Source organism: Crocodylus porosus, unplaced genomic scaffold (assembly GCF_001723895.1).
Source record: "Crocodylus porosus isolate Cpor-Errol unplaced genomic scaffold, CroPor_comp1, whole genome shotgun sequence".
NCBI lineage: Eukaryota > Metazoa > Chordata > Crocodylia > Crocodylidae > Crocodylus > Crocodylus porosus.
Window position 1 is genome coordinate 64,349,957 of NW_017728950.1, and position 19,308 is coordinate 64,369,264.

Genomic DNA, 19,308 nt, shown 5'->3' on the forward strand with positions numbered 1-19,308 from the left:
GCCACTCTATTCCTTCAGGTTGACCTAATACGCTCTATCAGGAAATTGGTTGCTAAATAGAAACATTTTCTATTAGTTTGCTTTTGGGACTTCTCTCAGGAACACATCAGATTTCTGGGTAGTTGTGAGGTAGGCAAAAGGCCAAGTGACTTATCATTTGAGACATGCAAAAATGTTTAAGAAACAGTTTATGTTGATTTTATGAAATGGCATTTTCTATGTAGAAGGTCCCTGATTCATGGCTGAGTTGTTTTATCGTGGTAGGTGTCACTTTTATTAAGTCCCATTTCTGTCCAGGGTTTTAATGCCACATAAAAAGTCACCTTGGTGTAAAAATCAATGTTGTTTAGACTATGCCCCAACTTCCTGCTGCTCAAAAACACTCAAATATTTTAGTCTCACCTACTGATATTAATTCATTTTGTGTCCTTCATACCAAGTGCCAGTGATGTTAGAGGCGTTGCAGACTGAAAGGAATCTGATGGACTCCACAATGAGCACACTTCTTCCTTGGATTTCGTAGCGGGAAATTAAGTGATTTGCTCTAGTTCATCCAGGCTGTAAAGGGCAGGGGCAGGACATTGAAACTGTGCTCCTCAGGTTCCATAGTGGTACTCTTACCACTGGATGATCTTTCTTTATGTGATGTGGAATCATTTTAATATATCTTTTTGGTGAGTTAGAAAGAACTTAATTATGTGCATGTGTTAAGTTGAACAACAGGAATATGAAACATGATTGTTTTCTGTAGATTTCTTACGTAATAAGAGTCTTGTATATTTGTGTTTCCAATCTTTCTTTTTTTGAGAGCACGGCAGGAAATCAAAGCACTTCTAGCGTTTAAGCTGAACTTCATAGGAAAAAGATCCAAATACCTTATTCTGTAGTTATAGCTCCATGTAAAGCAAGTTACAATTATTTAATCTCAAGATACTACAAAATACGAATTACAATCCACAGGTTCATGTCTGAGTGCATGGACCCAAAAACTAGTCACTGTGATTTTGGGGGGGGGCTAGCAGGTTGTGTGTGTGTGTGTGTGTGTGTGTGTGTGTGTGTGTGTGTGTGTGTGGGGGGGGGGGGGGGGAGGGGGGGCGGGATGGAGGAGGAATTTACATTCCAGCACAACTTTCATGGACATAAAAGTCCTGATTAAAATGACATCATCCTTGTTTTAAGTGCAATACACCTGCTTTTTCAAACCTTCTAGATGTAGCTACTGACATCTTAATTTATAAGCTTTAATGAAATGCAGCATCTCACTAAAACTGAAATATTACAGAGTAGAAATCTTAATTATTTTCTTGACTGAAAGTCTACGTGCTAATATCATACTGGCTGAGCTTCAGAACTACATAAGTTATAACAAGTTAATAAAAGTTAATACTTACACATTTAGAGAATCTTAAGACTGCCATTTTTCAGTCTTTCAAGATTAACAGACAAAATTATGAACAACCAGAATAGTTTTCTTGCGAATAGAATTGCCAAAGTTCAAACTTTGACTTGGTTAGTTTTCTCCATGGGATCAAATCATTACTGATGAATATGGTCTTGCATTTCTCTGTTGATCTGTCATTCAGTCTTTCCAATTTTTGACAAAAATAATCACTCACTGAGTGTAGCAAGTAAAGAATGGTAGGTTACCTACAATAACAATATGCCATATACTTTCAGAATGGATTGCAAAGCAGACGCATCTGAGCGAGACTGGATATTTTTTGACTACTAGTTTGTCTACTGGGACTGTGTACGTGTCTTGTGCTTCCCTGTGCAGCAGTGCAAGGGCACAAAAGGTGGAACGTCCACAAACACCCCCAGTTCCCTCACAATTTGATACTGATAGCTGAAGCTTCTACAATTCAGATAGTGAGGTCCAGGTTGATAATATTTCAAATAAACACATTAACTCTAAAAAACCTAATACCTTTCTTCACTGAATATGTAAATGCAGATTCTGTAGATGAGTTTTGTTGTATTATTCAAACAATGCTTGTAGTACTATTCCTCTGAACTTTGCATCTGATCTAGCCTTTAAGTTGAAGATTCAGCATTTGACAGAGATCAGCAAGTTAGCCCACACTGCTGCCTTGCAAAGCTCTGACACTGAGGCTTCTGGAGCATGTTCATTGAAAGGTACAATGGGATCTGATTCCCCATCCCAACAATCATACCTCCTGCCATACACGTGGTAAATTGAAAGCCAGGTGCCTGCAGGTCTGGGATCTAGGCCAACAAACAGTTGACTGACAGCTCCTGACTGAACCTGCTACACATTTAAGGCATCATACAAACCAGCCATAACACTGTTCTACATATGTGGAACATCATTATAACTGGTTTGCCATCTTATGGTGCCATAAATTGGGTGCATGTGTAGTGCCCTTACCATTTATGCCCTGGTTAATATGTTAATCACAGGATAAACATAATATGTAAAGAGGGCCTCCGTTACTTCGAAAGCAGTTAATTGAGCTCAGGTGGACTGAGCGTTAACATTCAGTGGAAGAAGCTTACCAGTTAACCGGTGGCACAAAATGATGTATTGTGTAATCCAAGGGCATCTAACTGAAAGTCTGAGACACATGTAATCCACAGGCTCCTGCCCAGCTGCTATTTCACCCAGTGTGACAGGGACCCCAGGTGCCCATGCTGCATGGCTGATGGTGGGTGCTCCACAGTGTCTACACTGAACACATGGCAAGGGAAGGAGCTGGGCTGCCCACACAACATACTTAGCTGGGTGGAGGTGTGGGGCTGCGCATGTGGTGGGTGGGAGCTGGGCTTTCCATGCTGTGCATGTAGCCACTACCAGGGAAGGGGAACTGCCCTCAGTCGACAGCCTGCATGGCGTGCGGCTTCCAACAGCCTCAAAGTTGCAGAGCCACGGTATAATCCATTTAAGCATTCCTTAAAATGAAAAGTCTTCACTTTTAGAAAACTGGGTCAACAATCTAAATGATTTACCCTTGTCAACATGGTGAAACAGCCTTACACATCCCTAACAGTTAGTTTTGCTTATCGCAGTGTTGAAAGCCTCAGAAAGAAACAGGTAGGATACCTGGCTCAGATAAAATTCTGAGCTTATGCTGGAGATGAAGTCTAGAGGGCTGCTCATGTGGAGGATTATATAGGAAGTCACAGCCACAGACACAAACAGCAGAAGCTCACTCAAGCAGAACTTATGGTAACTAGGAGGATCAGCTTCAGAGTAAAATGGTGTAACAGCCTGAGACTCAAATGAAAGTTATTGAAGTCTAATTTCAAGTCCCAGATATAAGTCGGTTTCTGAGCTATACATAAGTACACAACAGTCCATTAAGAGACTTTGATACTGTTGGGTGAAGGAAGATCAAGCACAAATGATAGATCAAGTTACAATCTGAAATTGCTGTGAGGTGCATTTTAGGAGCTGAACAAAAGATTAGTTAGAGTTGAAGGCTTTTCGGCACCAAGATCTAGGAGACTAGGCCTTTTGGGGCCGCCTATACTAAGAGGCTTGATGGCAGGCAAGTCAATTGTGGGGAATACCCAATGACAGATTCCTTCATGATGGATGTGTACACAAGGACCATCTGTGGCTGGTCAGTGATTACTTTTTTTTAAAAAAAAAAAGGAACTCTGCTAAATTACTGACAACTGGGAAATGAAGAGCTACTGGTGTTATCCTTTTTTGATGGCACCAGTCAGTTCTCAAAGTTGCTAACTTATAAACAAAGGGGCAAAAAGTGGATGCTTTTTTTTTTGGTTAGTGAATAGCTGTCAGACTGTCTATGAAGCTGTGTACTGCTGTTTTGGAAGACAGGTAAGAACATTCCACGGGTTAGGCCTACAGGTCTGAACTCAAATATATTCCTATCAGGACCACCCCATGTACTTTGGGGACAAGACATTGTGAACGTGTGCGTCATCCACTTGAGTTTGCCAACTCGTTCCCTACATTTTTGTAATTGTCATTAAAAAGACCTTCTTTATTGTCTGGTTGGATAACAGACTAGCATGATAGTTTGAAGGAACTGCAGGTGAAATATAGAAAATGATCTCATAAAAATCTGTCTTAACCATGACAGCATTAAGGGTAAGGAGAGTCTGAGGACTGATTGAAAAGACTTTTAGCTAGCAAGCCTGTACACCTGATTAAGACCCTAATGTACTCTCTGTCGTAATAAGAAAGCTTGCTAGAAGGCCCACTTTGGTGAATAGCATGTATTCTAATCTTCTGATCTGTTGTTCAAAAATGAGAAAACATTGTTGGGTTTTCTTCTTAGATAAAAGTACCTTGCAACAATGACCGTGCTTTTTCCACACTTATAAAAATATTTACCATAGAGCACTTTGGATAATGGACTAGAAATGATGAGTTGACCATTCCTAAGACTTAAGTGAATTGGTACCCGAGTCTAGGGCTAGAAGGAGGCATCCCAGCCTCATGCTGAATTTAAAACAAAAGTAACATGATTAGGAGATAGCAATAAGTTTTTGAGGAATGCTATTATGTAATAATTTTCTGAGCCTAATACAGATCTACACTGAAAGCACCGCCAGATTGTTTTTTGTTTGGTTCCAAGAGATCACCTCTCAGACCTTTTTCAGTATGGTAGGTGGTGCCAGAGTCTCTCCCAGTTCTCCTTGCTGGAGAATTTTATTGACCTATTCTAGAGGAATGTCCTCTTTTCTCTATCCAGAAACATAGGCCCAAGGGCAGGGGTGGGCAAAATGCAGCCCGCAAGGCCATTCTCTCCAGCCTGCGGGGACACTAAAAAAAATGTAGAAAATTAATATTTCTCTGCCCTTAGTTCCCGTCAAAAATGACAGGAATCTAGGGCAGTAGGACTCAGGGGAAGCCCGGCAGGCTTGAACAGCAGGGCCTGCCCGGCTGGAAGTGCCAGCAGCAGTTTCTGGGCTAGGAGCACGTGGGTGTCCTGGCGCAGGACGCTCAGGTAAGTAGGGGGGGACCCCGGGCAAGGAAGGAGTGCTGGGGGGGAAAGGGAGTAGAAGCAGCCTCTCCCCGCCCATGCCTGGTGCCCTGTGCTGCAGCTGCTCACAGTTGGCACAGGGCTGCCTGTGCCACTCTAGACAGCCCCATGCGGGCTGCAAGAGCCTGCAGCACAGGGCACTGGGCGTGGAAGGGGCCGCTTCCCTCCCATGCTCAGCTTTTCCCCAGGCTCCTTCTCTGTGTGGAGAAAAGCAGCCCCTCGCCTGCCCCATGGCTAGCACCCCCCACCGCAGGTGCTTGCAGCCCGCATGGGGCTGTCCGGAGCAGGCACAGGCAGGCTGAGTGGCTGCAGCACACAGCGGGGAGGGGCTGGTCCCCTCTCCCCATGGCTCAGTACCAGCTTGTAACCTGACCCCACTGCCAGGCTGGCAGTGGGGCAGGTTGCAACCTCATGCTGAGCGCAGGGAAAAGTGGCCCCTCACCCACCCCATGGCCACTTCCCCACACCGCAGCCCACAAGAGGCTGCCTGTGCCTACTTCAGATAGCCCCACATGGGCTGCAAGCACCTGCAGCACAGGGCACCAGCTATGAGGTGGGTAAGGGGCCATTTTTCAACCACACAGCACCAGCTTCTTCCATGCCAGTGAGCAGGGGATCGGGACTGTGCACTGCCCCTCGCCTTTACTGCAGGGCTAGGGGGCACCGGATATGAGTGGGCAGGGAGCCAGTGGGACACAAGGCTGCCACCAGTGTCCCGCCGGGCAGTGCCGGTGGGGCCCAGAGCAGGGCAGCAGGAGCATAGGGCTCCAGCTGGCAGGGTCTCTATGGAGCTAGGCCAGCTCCCCCAACTCCCTGCTGGTGCAGCTCAGCCCAGCTTCACAGACACCTGTAGGCCTGGGCCCTGCTCTAGGCCCCACTGGTGCTGGCCCTGGGACATTGAACCCAAGATGGTGACTGGGGGCAGCCTTTCACCCAAAACAATTGCCCGCCCCTAGCCTAGGGCTTCAAGATAAACCTAAACTAGACTTAACCACTTTCAGTCCTGTTCATACAGTAGGATGCTAAAGTACTTCTCTCATGGTGTCTGTGCTGTCGGTGCCACAGTAGTTGGCTCTGATGTTAAAGCTATGACCAACCCAAATGGCTGCAAGTAGCAAGGATGTTGATACTTATTTCATTTTTTTCATGGTGCTGTCATTTCTGTTTTCCTATTGCTCTGAAATGGTGTAGTGTTCATTCAAGTTGCTGAAGATTGTTCTTTTTATTTGTTGAGGGCACTAGTCTCCTTTATTAGTTCAAATGCATGGATTGTTACCACAGACATGGTTTCAACCATAACGCTTGGGTGTGTTAAGAGAACAAATCTGAGTTTCAGAAGCAGAAATTCAGACCTGTACAAAGGGCAAACTGAGGGACGTTTCACCCTTCATTCCTTAATATGACAGCTGAAGGCAATACAGGAAACAAGTTTTCTGTCAACGAAAAATACTAAAAAAAAATTAAAAATAAAAAAAGGAGTGACTTAGTGAGCATGCACATAAGCCGTGAAAGATGGCTGGTTAAGAATAATTTTTGCATCAGAAGGGCTGCGAGCATTCTGACATACAGACATTGCCCCAGGCCCCAATCTTCCTTGCCCCAGTACTAGAGAGAGAGGTAGTTAGTTGTGCTAGCTTGAAGTCACCTTACAAACTAACTGGTTCAAACAGGCATACATTTTTTTAGGCAAGTGTCTGATAAAGTAGGCTAGTGCCTATGAAAGCTTGCATCTTTCTGAACAAATTAGTTTCTAGAAGTACTACCATGCTATGTCTTCTGCTAGAAGTCACAGAAATTACTTTGAAATATTCAGTTGGCTATAGAAAGACAGATAGATCACATTTCATACAAAGTAATTTTTTTCTGCTGCTTTGCAAGCTCTGAGATACAAACAGTGTCTTATTCATTCAAGCTTATGTAAACACTTGCTCCTCAAACAGTTAATTGCATCTGTTGCATCACAAAACAATGACCCACTGTAAATTTCACTAAAATACTGCCCAGGTTTAAGCAGAGAACCTCAACTACAATGCATAGCAGACTGTATTCGTTTCTGTCAACTGTAATATTTAGTATCAGAATATCAGTACTGGGCCATTGCTTATTTTTGAGAAGCACAACTTTTACTGTACTAAAATATTTTAATTCATTCAGTTAACATTTTTTCAAATGAAAATTCAAGTAACAAAACAGAGATCAGAATAAAATGGAAGATAATAAACCACATGAAAATAGCACATTCTGACTAATACTGTCATGTCAGATGTGCCAACTGAGTGCAGCATACTATGGGTTAAGATTTTATGCTATGCCTCAAATACATACTGTAACATTAACAGTTCAAGGAGAAGTGAGGCTACGTGGTTTTAAGCTATTTTTGACCCCTGCCAATTCTGAGTTGGAGTGATCACCTCCCCAAAATAAGACAGTTCTCCCAGTGCTTTCCAAGTTTAAGCAAACTGGCAAACTGGTCACAAGCTACTTTAGGCACAGAAGCTGTAACCAGAATCTTAGCACATCTGATACCGAGTCTGTAAAAAAAAAGCTTCTCAGTACCTGCAAAATTCTGTTCAAGTAGATCCAATAATTTTATACCCCCTCCCCTCACTCCTCCTTGTCCAAGGATCAAGGTAAGGAGTCTTATCTTAAAATCAAAGCATAATCCTCCTCCCTAACCCCACACAGTGCAAAGCAGCACATAATAAAAGTTCAAATTATGAACAGGCTATGGTGTTCTTAAATAGAAGAGAATATTTCATGAACTGTATGCAAGACTGTACACATCATGGATGATGTAGTAGCTGAAGCAGAGATTTGAAGTTAAAAAAAAAAAATATAGTTAACACCTAATTTACTATATGGCTGCAATCATTAATCTACCTCATAAATTTCAGGTTCCATTTTAGGAAAACCAGCTCTTCCTTGCCCATCCTCCCAAGAACAAATTCATAGCCACTGGTAAAGCCTGTAGGATTTTGTAGGCAATAGCAATTCAAGAAGACTAAAATAAATCAAAGGAAACTCCCAAGAGGTTGACAGCACTAGACACTTAAAAATTACTTGGTATTATTTTGCTTACACAAAAAACATATGCAAGTACAAAAGGTCAACGTCATGGATGATCCTTGACCCTATTAAAGGTTGACCCTGTGTGTGTAAGTCAAGCATAATCTTTGGGGGGAGAAGGGAGGGTTAGAGGAAAAGAGTAGATTCACTGAAAGAATACCACACTTTGAAAGAAAAAAAAAAAAACAAATAAAAAACCCGAGATGACTATTGAACAAAGCAGGAGGGCAATAATATGGTTTGCATATTTGACAGTACACACAAAAGTTCTCATAGCTAAGGTTTTCAATTATGGCTTAAAAATTTAGCTCAATAAAACAGACGGGGACTAAAGAATCTGCACGTGGATAGCTGCAAAAGCAACAGGAAGAAATTCTGGTAAACTTGGGGGAAAAAAACCAAACCTGTGCAGCAGAAACAAAACAAAAGCCTGGTAGCATGCAATGCTCCAACCACAGGGAATTACTATTCAACAAAAAGAGACTGAAACTAGTGCAGTAAGTGGCCAGATAATTATTAATGCTTTTGAGAAAGAAATAACGAACAGCAAATGTGTGGAATATTGTTTACTGTTAATTAACACATCCGAACCAAAGCCTTCACAATACTTGGTAGTACATTTAATTATACAATAGTGTCAGACAAATCACAAAAACAAGCAGAACAATTAAACTACAATAAGGCCTTAAAATTAGAAGCACAGTGTGTATTGTTGAATATTACGTTGTTTACAAATTAGGCTACATATAATTTTAAGTTTGTTTTTAAACTTTCATAGTTTATTCAAGCAAAACTCATGTAAGGGAAAGGCAACTTACAAAATTTATTTTACTATGAGTTAATAGAAAAAATGTCAACATTCTTTTTTCCTCCCCCACTGTTCAGGAACAAATTAGTAAAACTTGCATATAGTGAATCAAAATGTTGGTTGTACACTTGAACACGTAAAAGTAAACCTGAACAGATAACTGCAAGCTTGCATACTGTTCAGAGTTAGATAAATTTTTAGGGTTTCTTCTACCCAAATACTCCATCTCTACGTGATCAATTTAAAACTATGTTGTCCACAACATTTCTCTAAGCTCTAAGTATCTTAGTAATTTGAAGAAACCAGTACTCAGTGGCCTCAATAGCAAGCATGTGAATGAGATTTTGTTTTGAACAATGGTGTTTTGTGACTTTGTTTTATAGAATAGCTAAGGAATAGATGAATGGGGAAAAGCTGAACCTTCTAGGTTTTTTTAAAAAAAGAAAAAGAAAAAAAAAGAAAGATGATGACAATGTTAAAGCACAAGAGACATGAAAAAAATAAATGCACTGACAACAAAACCGAACAAGCCATTTTGACCTGCTCCCTGTATAACAGGGCCTGGGGTCAATTCCAGTGACTGTCTATTTTCATTTTATATACACTAGTATTTGCTCAAATTTCATGGCTATTTGCATTTTTACAGGACAGCTGTTTAGAAGTTTAATTTACACCTGTGCAACAGAGTAAGTCACAGTATATCTTGAGATGTTTAAAAATATTTATAAATTTGCTTCTGATATGCTAAAGCATTTGGCAACACTTTTACAGCATCTGATTTTATATAATTAAAATTTCATACAGTACTCTTCCTTGTGATTTTTTTGTACACCTAAAAAAGAAACCTCACACAAAGTATATGAAATACACAAGCTTGACTGCATGATCAGGCATTCCAGTTTATAATACTGGTATTAAAACCTTCATTTGTTATGTTAACAAATCATTACCTGTACATTTAATGAAGGCAACTCCCATGATTTGAAAACACAACCTTCAGGTTTCATGTTATGTAAATTACCAAAGTGTGCAGTTCTGCAGTGAAATGACAAAGCATGTAAATTTACAAAGTAATTTACAAATTGACCAGTTCTTGTGATACAAACTGTTTTAATCGTTCAAGGTATTGTCCATAAAGCTCCACATCATTGTGACCTGCTCCTTCTACCCACAGTGGTTCTACAGGTCTCTGGCAACGCTCAAATAACGCTAGGCCATGTGAAAAGTCAATGACTTCATCTTCAGTCCCATGGATTATTAACACAGGGGATGTTATTTTAGATATTTTGTCAATGCTGTAAGAAAGATTCAATATATATGAACAGAGAAGTCAATTTTACATAGCTAAACATTTCTGAGACAAGCAAACTGATTTTCATGATTAATTCATGTAAGTTTTACCCTTCTAGATTTAAAATAAAAATACTGAATTTACTGGAGTTTTAAATTTATAAACACCATGATAATTATTCTGATACATGAAAAGAACATAAGCCATTTCTGAATGTTTCACCTTTTTAAATGAAATATTTTCATCTCAGAATCAGTCACAGCTCTGATGAAAAAATTTACACTGCAGAGTTCTCTCTTGATGGAAACAGTATTGTCAAGTCTTCGGTAAGCTCCGAAATACTAAAATCTAAAAGTTTTAGGGTATTTATACATGTGCTTCAGGAGTGGGAGCACTTTAAAATTAGAGTGGTTCTGAGAACTGTTTTAAATAACCACATGGAGTATCTAGTGTATCAGGGTCCCCAGGCTTAAAAATGGTGGCGGGGGAGCTTTATCTAAAGCTTGAATGAGCTTTAGATTAAAGCACTCCCACCACCACTTTTAAGCCCGAGGACCCTGATACAAGAGATAATGCAGGCTGCTGGAATACAGCAATTACCATGCTCCAGTAGACTTGATTAATCGAGCCTGCTTTGGTGCGCTATTACAGCCCATCGGAGCAGCCTCGCTGCATGTATGCTAGTAGTGAAGCACCCTTAGAATTCATCTAAAAATTTAATCTAAATTTTTTCCTAGTGTTAAATTCCTTTGAAGTTAAATAGTAAAATGCAATCAATTTATTTTTCTAAACTAATAAAGTTTGGAATATCCAGATAAGCCTCCAGGTAGTACCAAGTCTATTAAAAACATTACAAAATGAGTTGATAACAACTCTTTTCTTAGTCCTAGCTAGTTGGAGTAATATGCTCAAAAAGATTTGTAGCCATCATACTCAAATCAAACCTGAAACACCAACAAGGACCATCCGTGAATTTTTTTTGTAGTTAAATTTTGGAAAACCTTCAGTATTTTATTCAAAATGTCTACACTCGCCATATCTGGATTCATTTTCTGTAAATGGAGCACGTTAGATTTTTTACATTACCTTACAAGATATTTGCAAAAAATTACTAGACTTTCTTCCTCATTTTGTAGAATTTTGAAGAATAATAATAAAAACTTACTTTGGGAATGCATCAAAGCAGTACGTCTTCTTAGTATCAGGAAAGGCTACTCGCATTCCTGACATCAAAGGAGAATGAAGAATTACAGCAGCACTTTCATATCGAGCAGCAAGATCCACAGATGGGACTGTTCCTATACTTTGGCCATATATAATCACATTTTCAGGGCGAATTCCATATCTGCAAAAAGTTAAAAAAAATGGAGTACACTAAACTGAAATGAATAAATATTTAAGTAATTTTAGTGGATGAAAAAGGAGTCACCAAATAGGTAGAAAAAGAGACTGAGCAATATTACCAAGTACAGATTAAAGAGGAAGATACTGAATTAGAAGCATTAAAAGTACAATTTATTAATTTTTCATTTAGCAAACATTTTTGCTTTACCTTTGCCAAGATAGAGTAAAAACTGATTGTTAGTTTTGTAAAACTGTTCATAGTTGGTCGGACAGCGTTGCAATTGACCCAATTCTTGCAATTTCTTCAATTACTTGGGGAAAGCCCTGAGCAACAGCAGACACTCTACAGCAATTTACTGGGAACAAGGATTTAAAACAGCGTGTAGCAGCCAGAAAATTGAGTGAATTTCACTCATGTCAATTGCTAGGAGGCTTTGAAATGAAAAAAAGAGGGAAGAACTTCTACTTTCCAGCAGTTAAGTGAGGTTAAAGGGACAGATAACTTCTCAAGTAGCAAATGGGCATTTCTCAGCACATTTTTAGAGCAGTATTGTCTGCATTAGAAAAATAAAAAATGAGAACTCATCTGTGATGCGTGAAACCTTTCCCATTTGGAGGCTTGCACTGACATCTCTAACAGTAGTGAAAGAAAAGGTTTTGAATAGGTATCGTGAAACATTATTATACCAATTCAACACTTCTAAAAACACCACATGTGAAAGTTAAGAGACCTACACTAAATATTTTTGCTAATGTATGCGTCAGCCAGAGGTGTTAAGAGCTCAATTACTATGTTAAGCGCAAAAGTCCCTAGTATAGATATGCTTATGTCAATAAAACTGTATCAGCACTAATGGCATTTTGCTGGGAATTCTGCATGAGCAAGCCAATTCTATTATGGACCTGGCCTCAGAATAGGGTAACTTATTCAAATACAGCTATTCTTCAATTACAAGTTAGAGATGCATCAAAAGATTCCCCGTTGCATGCAAAACCAATTCAGTACAGCAAAAGGAACCCTGAAGGAATTTGTTAGTTGCCAATCCTGCCTAGACTGGCCCCAACTCTAATTCTGAACAGCACAGGAAAAAAAGTCCAACTTATGCCAGATAGCAACATTGCCAAAAGAATTTCAGAAATGTCGCTAATGATGGCTATGGAAAAAAAAGCTTTGTGTTCCTCTTAAGTTAAGAAGGCTCCTCCTTCCCTTATACTGGCTTTTTCCAATCAACTCCAAACGCTCATAGCAGAAAAACTGTATTTGGCCAGACATAACTAGGATTCATCTTTGAATTACTAAAGCAATCTGGAGGAATCAGAAATGAAGGAAAAGATGTGGCTTGTACTTTAAGAAGATGCCTGATATCTTCTTTATGCCAACTAGAAAATTCATTAAATAAATAAATAAGACGACTAAATGATATGCCTCAACACTTGCTCTAAATCAGTAGTTTCCAAACACTGACAGATTGTGTACCACCGATTTAAAATGATACAACCTTAAGTACCACCAGTAAATTTTTCAGTTTTAACAAAGTATCACCAGCAAGTTTATCATATAAAAGTAATTAAAATAAATCTGTTAATGTATACCATTGACAGGTTGTCTGCATACCACTCGTGGTATGTGTACCACAGATTGGGAACTGCTGCCCTAGATGTTCATCAGGTAGCTAAAGCAGGCTAGTTTCCGTAGCCTACGATGCATAAGGGAATGACAGGACAAGTATTGTTTCTGGCCGCTTTTTATCCCCTAGCTCAGGGGTGGGCAAAACATGGCCCACAGGCTGGATCTGGTCTGTCAAGGGATCTGGCCCACCATGGGTCCCCTGGCCCTGCCCAGCCCAGGAGCAGTGGGCAGCCATTCCCACCACCCTGGGCACACAGCAGGGCAGAGGCAGCATGGTAGCTGGACTCTGCTTCCTGGCAGCCCCCATGGGAGTGGCTTGCACTGCCTAGCTACCGCTGCCAGTCCACCGCGCACCCATCACCAGGGATACCAGAAGGAATGGGCAGGGCCTCCATAGATACTGGCCCAGGACCTGCACAGGCAGGATGTGCTTGCGTCAGGCAGCTGAAAAGCAGCACCCAGAAGCAGGACAGGTAGCTAGGATCAGAGGGTGATGACAGTACAGGGCCAGGGTCAAGAGCAGAGCTGCAATCCCCCCCCTGCACATACCTGCCCACAGAACCAGTTCTGCAGGAGGGGATGAGGGGAGCAGATAGCAGCTCTGCATTGGGTCCCAGCCACACTCACCACCCTGCAATTCTGGCCCCAGCCTCCACTGCTTGTCCCATTCCTGGACACCATTTTGTGCCCACTTGGAGCCCTGTCCCAACTGCTGAGCTGAACATGCCCTGCCTGCACAGGTCCAGGGCTGGTCTCCATGGAAACCCTGTCCACATGCTCTGTCCAGTGCTCCCAGTGGTGAATGTGGGTCAAACGGAGCTGGGACTGGATAGGATCAATTGCCACCCCCCGCCAGGCCAGCACCCCATCCCCTTGGTCCACAACTGCTCAATAAAACTTCTCAAGTAGCCTTCCAACCCATGTAACTGCCCACCCCTGCCATAGCTGAAGAACCAGGTATTCATTTACAGCTGGGTCAACAAGTGTGGAACAAGGTTCAAACTCATGCCTCAAGAGCCATAGCAAAATGTCTTCCCTTTTCTACCACTTTATCCCACTCCCTGGCTGATGTATATAACCGTGGGGTTCTTAGTGAACTCTGGTTTCTAGAAGACCACCCCTCCATAAAAGCCAAGGTACTTCCAAATAAACAATTTTCTGCACTGCAATGAAGTGCCTCAACTTCCGAATAGCATAAGCCTGAAAACACTGCGTTTCCATACAGGGTGAGATAACACCTCACACTTGCACAAAGTTAAGAGCACTTAAAAACTTGAATGATCATACATTAAGGTTCATTAACAAGTACCAAGTGCCCTCTAGAAGTCTTAAAGTGATGTCACCTTGGGCAAGGACCATCTTTGAGCTTTGCTACCTAGCTCAGGTTATTACATTAGCTTCTAGGTGTTCACCTCAAATATAACCACCAATCTGCCACCCTCCACTATCCCAGGAGTGCTGGCAAGGTGTGCAGCAGGGTGGGGAGCTGCTCTGTAACAGAGGCTGAGACCTTGCAGTGGTGACAGCAGTCAGGATTGTGGCTCTGCCCTGGCTGTGGACCATGATGACACTGCCACACGATGGCAGCCCTGGAGAAGCTCCTTGCCCTGACAGCACTGCTGGGGCCAGTCTCCATGTCCTCAGTCTCCCTGATCCCTCACTGTCACAGCGCTGGTGCTGCTGGGGTCTCCATTGAAATCGCCTGCTGAGATGTGGGCAGGGGCTGCTGGGAAATGGAGTCTGCTGTGGGCCAAAACTAGCCCACGGGGCAAGCTTTGCTTGCTGCTGGATTAGATACTGCCTTCCATAAATTTGTTTAGTCTCTTTTTAAATTTTAGTATACTATTGTTGCCACAACACCCTGTGGCAATTAGTCCCACAAGTCTTAGACAAAACTTTTCTTTTCAATTGGCTGTCTGATTAAATGAAATCAGGTGCCTTCCAATACATGCAATGAGGCAGAGTAAAATAGCAGGTCCCTCTTCACTTTCTTCACACCATTCATCGATTCAGGAATCTCTAATAAACTCCTTCAATCATTTTTTTCCAAGTTAAAGCTTTTTTAGTTTCTTACAGAAGCTGTTCCATACCCTGAGTTATCTTTCTTATTTTTCTCTCCACCTTTTCTAGTCTTAGATAATCTTTGAGATGCAGAACAAGAGCTGCATGCAGCACTCAAGATGCAAGCACATCTCAGATCAGTTCTTAGATTTCACTCATTTCCTCACTACAGAGAAAACAGCAGGGCAGTTCTTCCATTGCAAAGAGTCAGTATATTTTGACATCTCAGATGCCTGTTTGAAATACCTGGCTTTAACCTTGTGAATTGTGTATACCCAACAGCGATAATAGCGTGCAACACCCTTAAAATAATTGTGCTGCATCTCAGCTGAGTTTTAGATTGCCTTATGTTTATATAAATCAGCATTCTACTTCATTTCATTTCTAATACTGTTTTTTAATGATTCCTTAATGTTATTTTCCTTTTTTGATTGCTGTTGCACTAAGCTGATGTTTAACTCCACCAAATGAGCCAAGATCCAAGTAGTAAAAGCCAACTAAGAAGCCATCACTCAGTTAATATATTTAGGGTTATTTACCCTTTGTTGCCCATCCTCAGTTTTGAGACATCTTCATAATCAGCTTTGGGTTTGACTAGCCAAACAATTTAACAATGCTATTTTATTCAATTCTTTTTCCAGATCACTCATGAATATGTTGACTGCCACAGATTCCAGAACAGATGACATCCTCAAAGGACTGCAGCAGATTGGCAACACATGACTTCCCTTTATAAAAACTATGCTGACTCTTTCCATACTACTGCTAACTCCATTTTTTTTTCCTCCTTACAGATTCTAGCTATGTCAGGGACAGAAGATAGACTACCAGTCCAGTCTGTAAATTCCCTTGATCACCTCTGGAACTCTTATTAAAGATAAGCTTTTTACAGCATTTTAAGTCTCTCCCCACGGCTGTACTGACTGCCACTGTATGACTTCATAATCCAAGAGAATAGCAGCTAGACCAAGACCCAAACTATGGATATTAAGAATGATTCCAAAATAATTGCAACTGAGGGGGGGGAGGAAGGAGAATACTGGAATACTGCTACTCATTTGACAGTGTCATATGCTTGAAAATGCCGACATCATGCTTTTCCCACCCACAGAGCAATAAAGGTTTACAAAGGGTGATCTTCCAGTAATTACATGACCATGCAAAAAGTACTCTAAGGCTAGATTGGAAGGGGTGGGGAGGTAAGGAAAAAAAAAAGATTGTTCCATTCATTATCTCTCCTCTCCCCCCACACTGAGCTTAAGAAGCCCATCACCTCAAACCTTTGCCATTATCCAAAGTCACTATCCTTCACAACAGAGAATACCACAAGAAGTTCTGTAACGGCTCCTCAGAAACCCCCAACTGCATAATGATTTCCCACAGAGTAACAGGTAATGCTGAAGTGATGATGTAGCCTTGATGGTCCAGGAATTATGCAAGAGAAGGACTTTTGTGAGCAGTATCTTTTACTGGATCAACTGCATGGTTAGAAGAGACTTGGACAGGTTTTCAAATGTGAAGCATTATTCAGCAGATTTGAGGAAATAAGCAGGCAATATACAATGGGGAGATCTGTGCAATTGAAGAAGAGAAAGACATCCAGAAGTAGCAGACAGATAATTAACAGAAGAAAAGATAGAAGAAAAGATAGCTCTATTAATGGAACATAAAGACCTTTCAAAAGAGAAGGTTATTAACAGCTGTAGTGTGATGAAAGATTTAAGGATCGGGTAGATTAGTGTGCCATGAGGTTAAATCAGTGTTCAGTCCTTGGTTCTTCGTGTCCAGCCAGCTTACACATTTGTTTCCAGGGTTGCATTTGAAGTCTTTCTGCAATTTCCCTTGAGCACAAGGATAATGAGGTCAAAAAAGGAGTGGTTATTTTGTGAAAAATGTGCTCCTACTGCCATTTCACTATGCCTCTGAAGTTTGTCATTCATATTTTTCTGTGAATCTGGCGCGTAGTTTGTCTAGGCTCACCCACATAGTCCCTATGAGGGTACTTTACTGTGCTGGATCAAATACATCACATTGGGGGGGGTGTTATTGACTGTTGTAGCAGTGCAGCCGTGTTGACTGTTTTTTGCAGCTATTAAGGCAAGGCTGCATCTCATTTGATTCCTTAAGTACTGAGGAGTTTGCTTCTGCTGATGAGTTGAGCAAGGTTAGGTGGTTGCTTGAAAGCCAGGATCAAAGGGCTAGGAATATTTCCCTCAAGGTCTGATCTTTATTGAGTATAGGTTGTAACTGTTTGATGATTTTTCTAAAACCAGCTCAAGTGTGGGATGTTATGTGATCACTAGGGGCATGCAGTTGCAGGGGGTTTCTTATATACTGTAAACAGGCTGCTGTGGGGTATTGGGGTAGTTCTTTCCAGTACAAAAATAGCCTGCATCTTTGAGTGCCCTTGGTATATAAAGGCAGATTTCAAAGGCTGGCAAGGTGGGTACCATGAGTATTCTCAGAGCAGATGAGGTGGTCTCTGAGCACCTGACTGTAGATTACAGCTTTTTTGGTGCATTCATGATGACTGCTGGTTTTTTGGATGCAAGTATTGTGGTCTGAGGGTTTGTCTATACTGGTCTGTAGGATGTCATCCCAGATGTGGATTGTAGTATTATCTAGAAAGTTGATGTTAGTGTAGGAATACTGTAGGAAGTCTGGCAGAAGGGTGATAGCTGTTAAATCTGTGGTAGAAGTCAATAAGCGAGTCCAAGTGTTCCATCCAGATGATGAAAGTATCTTTTTACAATGTAGGCAGAATGCAGGTTTCACGTGTTGTTTTCTAAAAATTCCTCTTCCAAGTGGCTCATGAAGAAGATGGCATGTTGAAGGGCTATCTCTGTGCCTATAGGGATGGGAGTTTCATGCTTTTATCTTCCACGGTGTGACAAATACCTCTTTCAACTGACATGTTCTATCCAGCTCCAGAAGTACTACTTTCTGCAGTGAAGTGTTTTGTTTGTTTTTGTTTACAACCACCACTAGGTCATCCTAGACCTGTATCATAACAAATCTCACTACTCCACACATGGTAGTACTACTCATTGTTTCAATTTTTTTCCAGTAATCTAACTCTAACCATTTTTTCTTGCTCTCGAAGCTACTCTGTTATCTGCCAAGGCAACAGATCAGAGAAGTAACCAGTCATTAAGTTCAACTCTCTAGGACAGAAGTACTCAACCCACAGCCTGCAGACTGGATCCAGCCCACAGCAAGCACCGTCTCATCTGGCCCACAGGGAGCCCTAAATTGGACAGACAGGGCAATGTGGGGCCCAATCCTGGCACACACAGACTGGTCCCGCACCACTCATCTGGCCTGTGGAGCCAAAAGGCTGAGTGTCACTGTTCTAGGGAAGCTTTATTAGGTACTATCTATATGTATATTAGGATAGTTTAAACTCCTATACTGCTGGTCAGAAGGCAAGAAATGGAATAAAGCATCTTCCTCGTCCTGCAGAACTAGCTTGGGAGTTGCTTAACAAGTGATAGAAGGGAAAGAACAGCATCAGCTCTGCATTCACTCACTCTGCTAAACTTGCTCCAAATAGAATACATTTGTTTTTTAAATAAAACAAGTATGGGAGGTTCAGAGTACTTTTGATCAGAAAAGAGAGGTAATGTTTAGTCACTGGTCCAAACAAAATCTGACTGTGTGTCAAAAAAGAAATGCTTTAATTAGTTGCTGGCAAATATAGAAGTTTGGAAGAAAAACAAAACAGTATATTAATATTTTTCCTTTTTTTCATATGACGGAGAAAAAAGAGAAGCCAAGTAAAATGTAAAATTACTATAATCAAAACCTACTTCAAGAGTCTATAAATTCCTTTAATTTTCTAATCAAAATAAGAACAGGTTTCTCTTCAGTTTTGCTGCGACATGAACCATAAAAGTGTTTTTTTATATGAATTTAGTGATATTCTGTGCTTGGTTTAAACAACACTTACGGAGAACAGATCTACATTATGCTTTTACATACTAAGTTAATAAAACAATAGTTAAGTCCTACACTGAAAAAAAATAAATTTAAAAAGTTGTCATTTGAACATCAGGTATGTTGCTCATTAAAAGAATTTAGGGACTTAAGCAAAAAAGGGTCAGTTGTACATTGCAGCCTGTGAGAAAAGCTC

General features: G+C 41.0%; 1 protein-coding gene across 1 annotated transcript in view; it reads right to left on the bottom strand.

Annotated features, from left to right (window-relative positions):
- Positions 1 to 8,593: 8,593 nt before the first annotated feature.
- The window catches only part of ABHD17B (abhydrolase domain containing 17B), a 29,739-nt gene continuing 19,024 nt past the window's right edge, over positions 8,594 to 19,308 (bottom strand). The window contains exons 3-4 of the mRNA XM_019555337.1: positions 11,307 to 11,486; positions 8,594 to 10,145 (exon numbers count right to left, since the gene is read on the bottom strand). Of these exons, the coding sequence (XP_019410882.1) occupies positions 9,926 to 10,145; positions 11,307 to 11,486 (400 nt within the window). The 3' untranslated portion in view covers positions 8,594 to 9,925. The remainder of the gene's footprint in view (positions 10,146 to 11,306; positions 11,487 to 19,308) is intronic.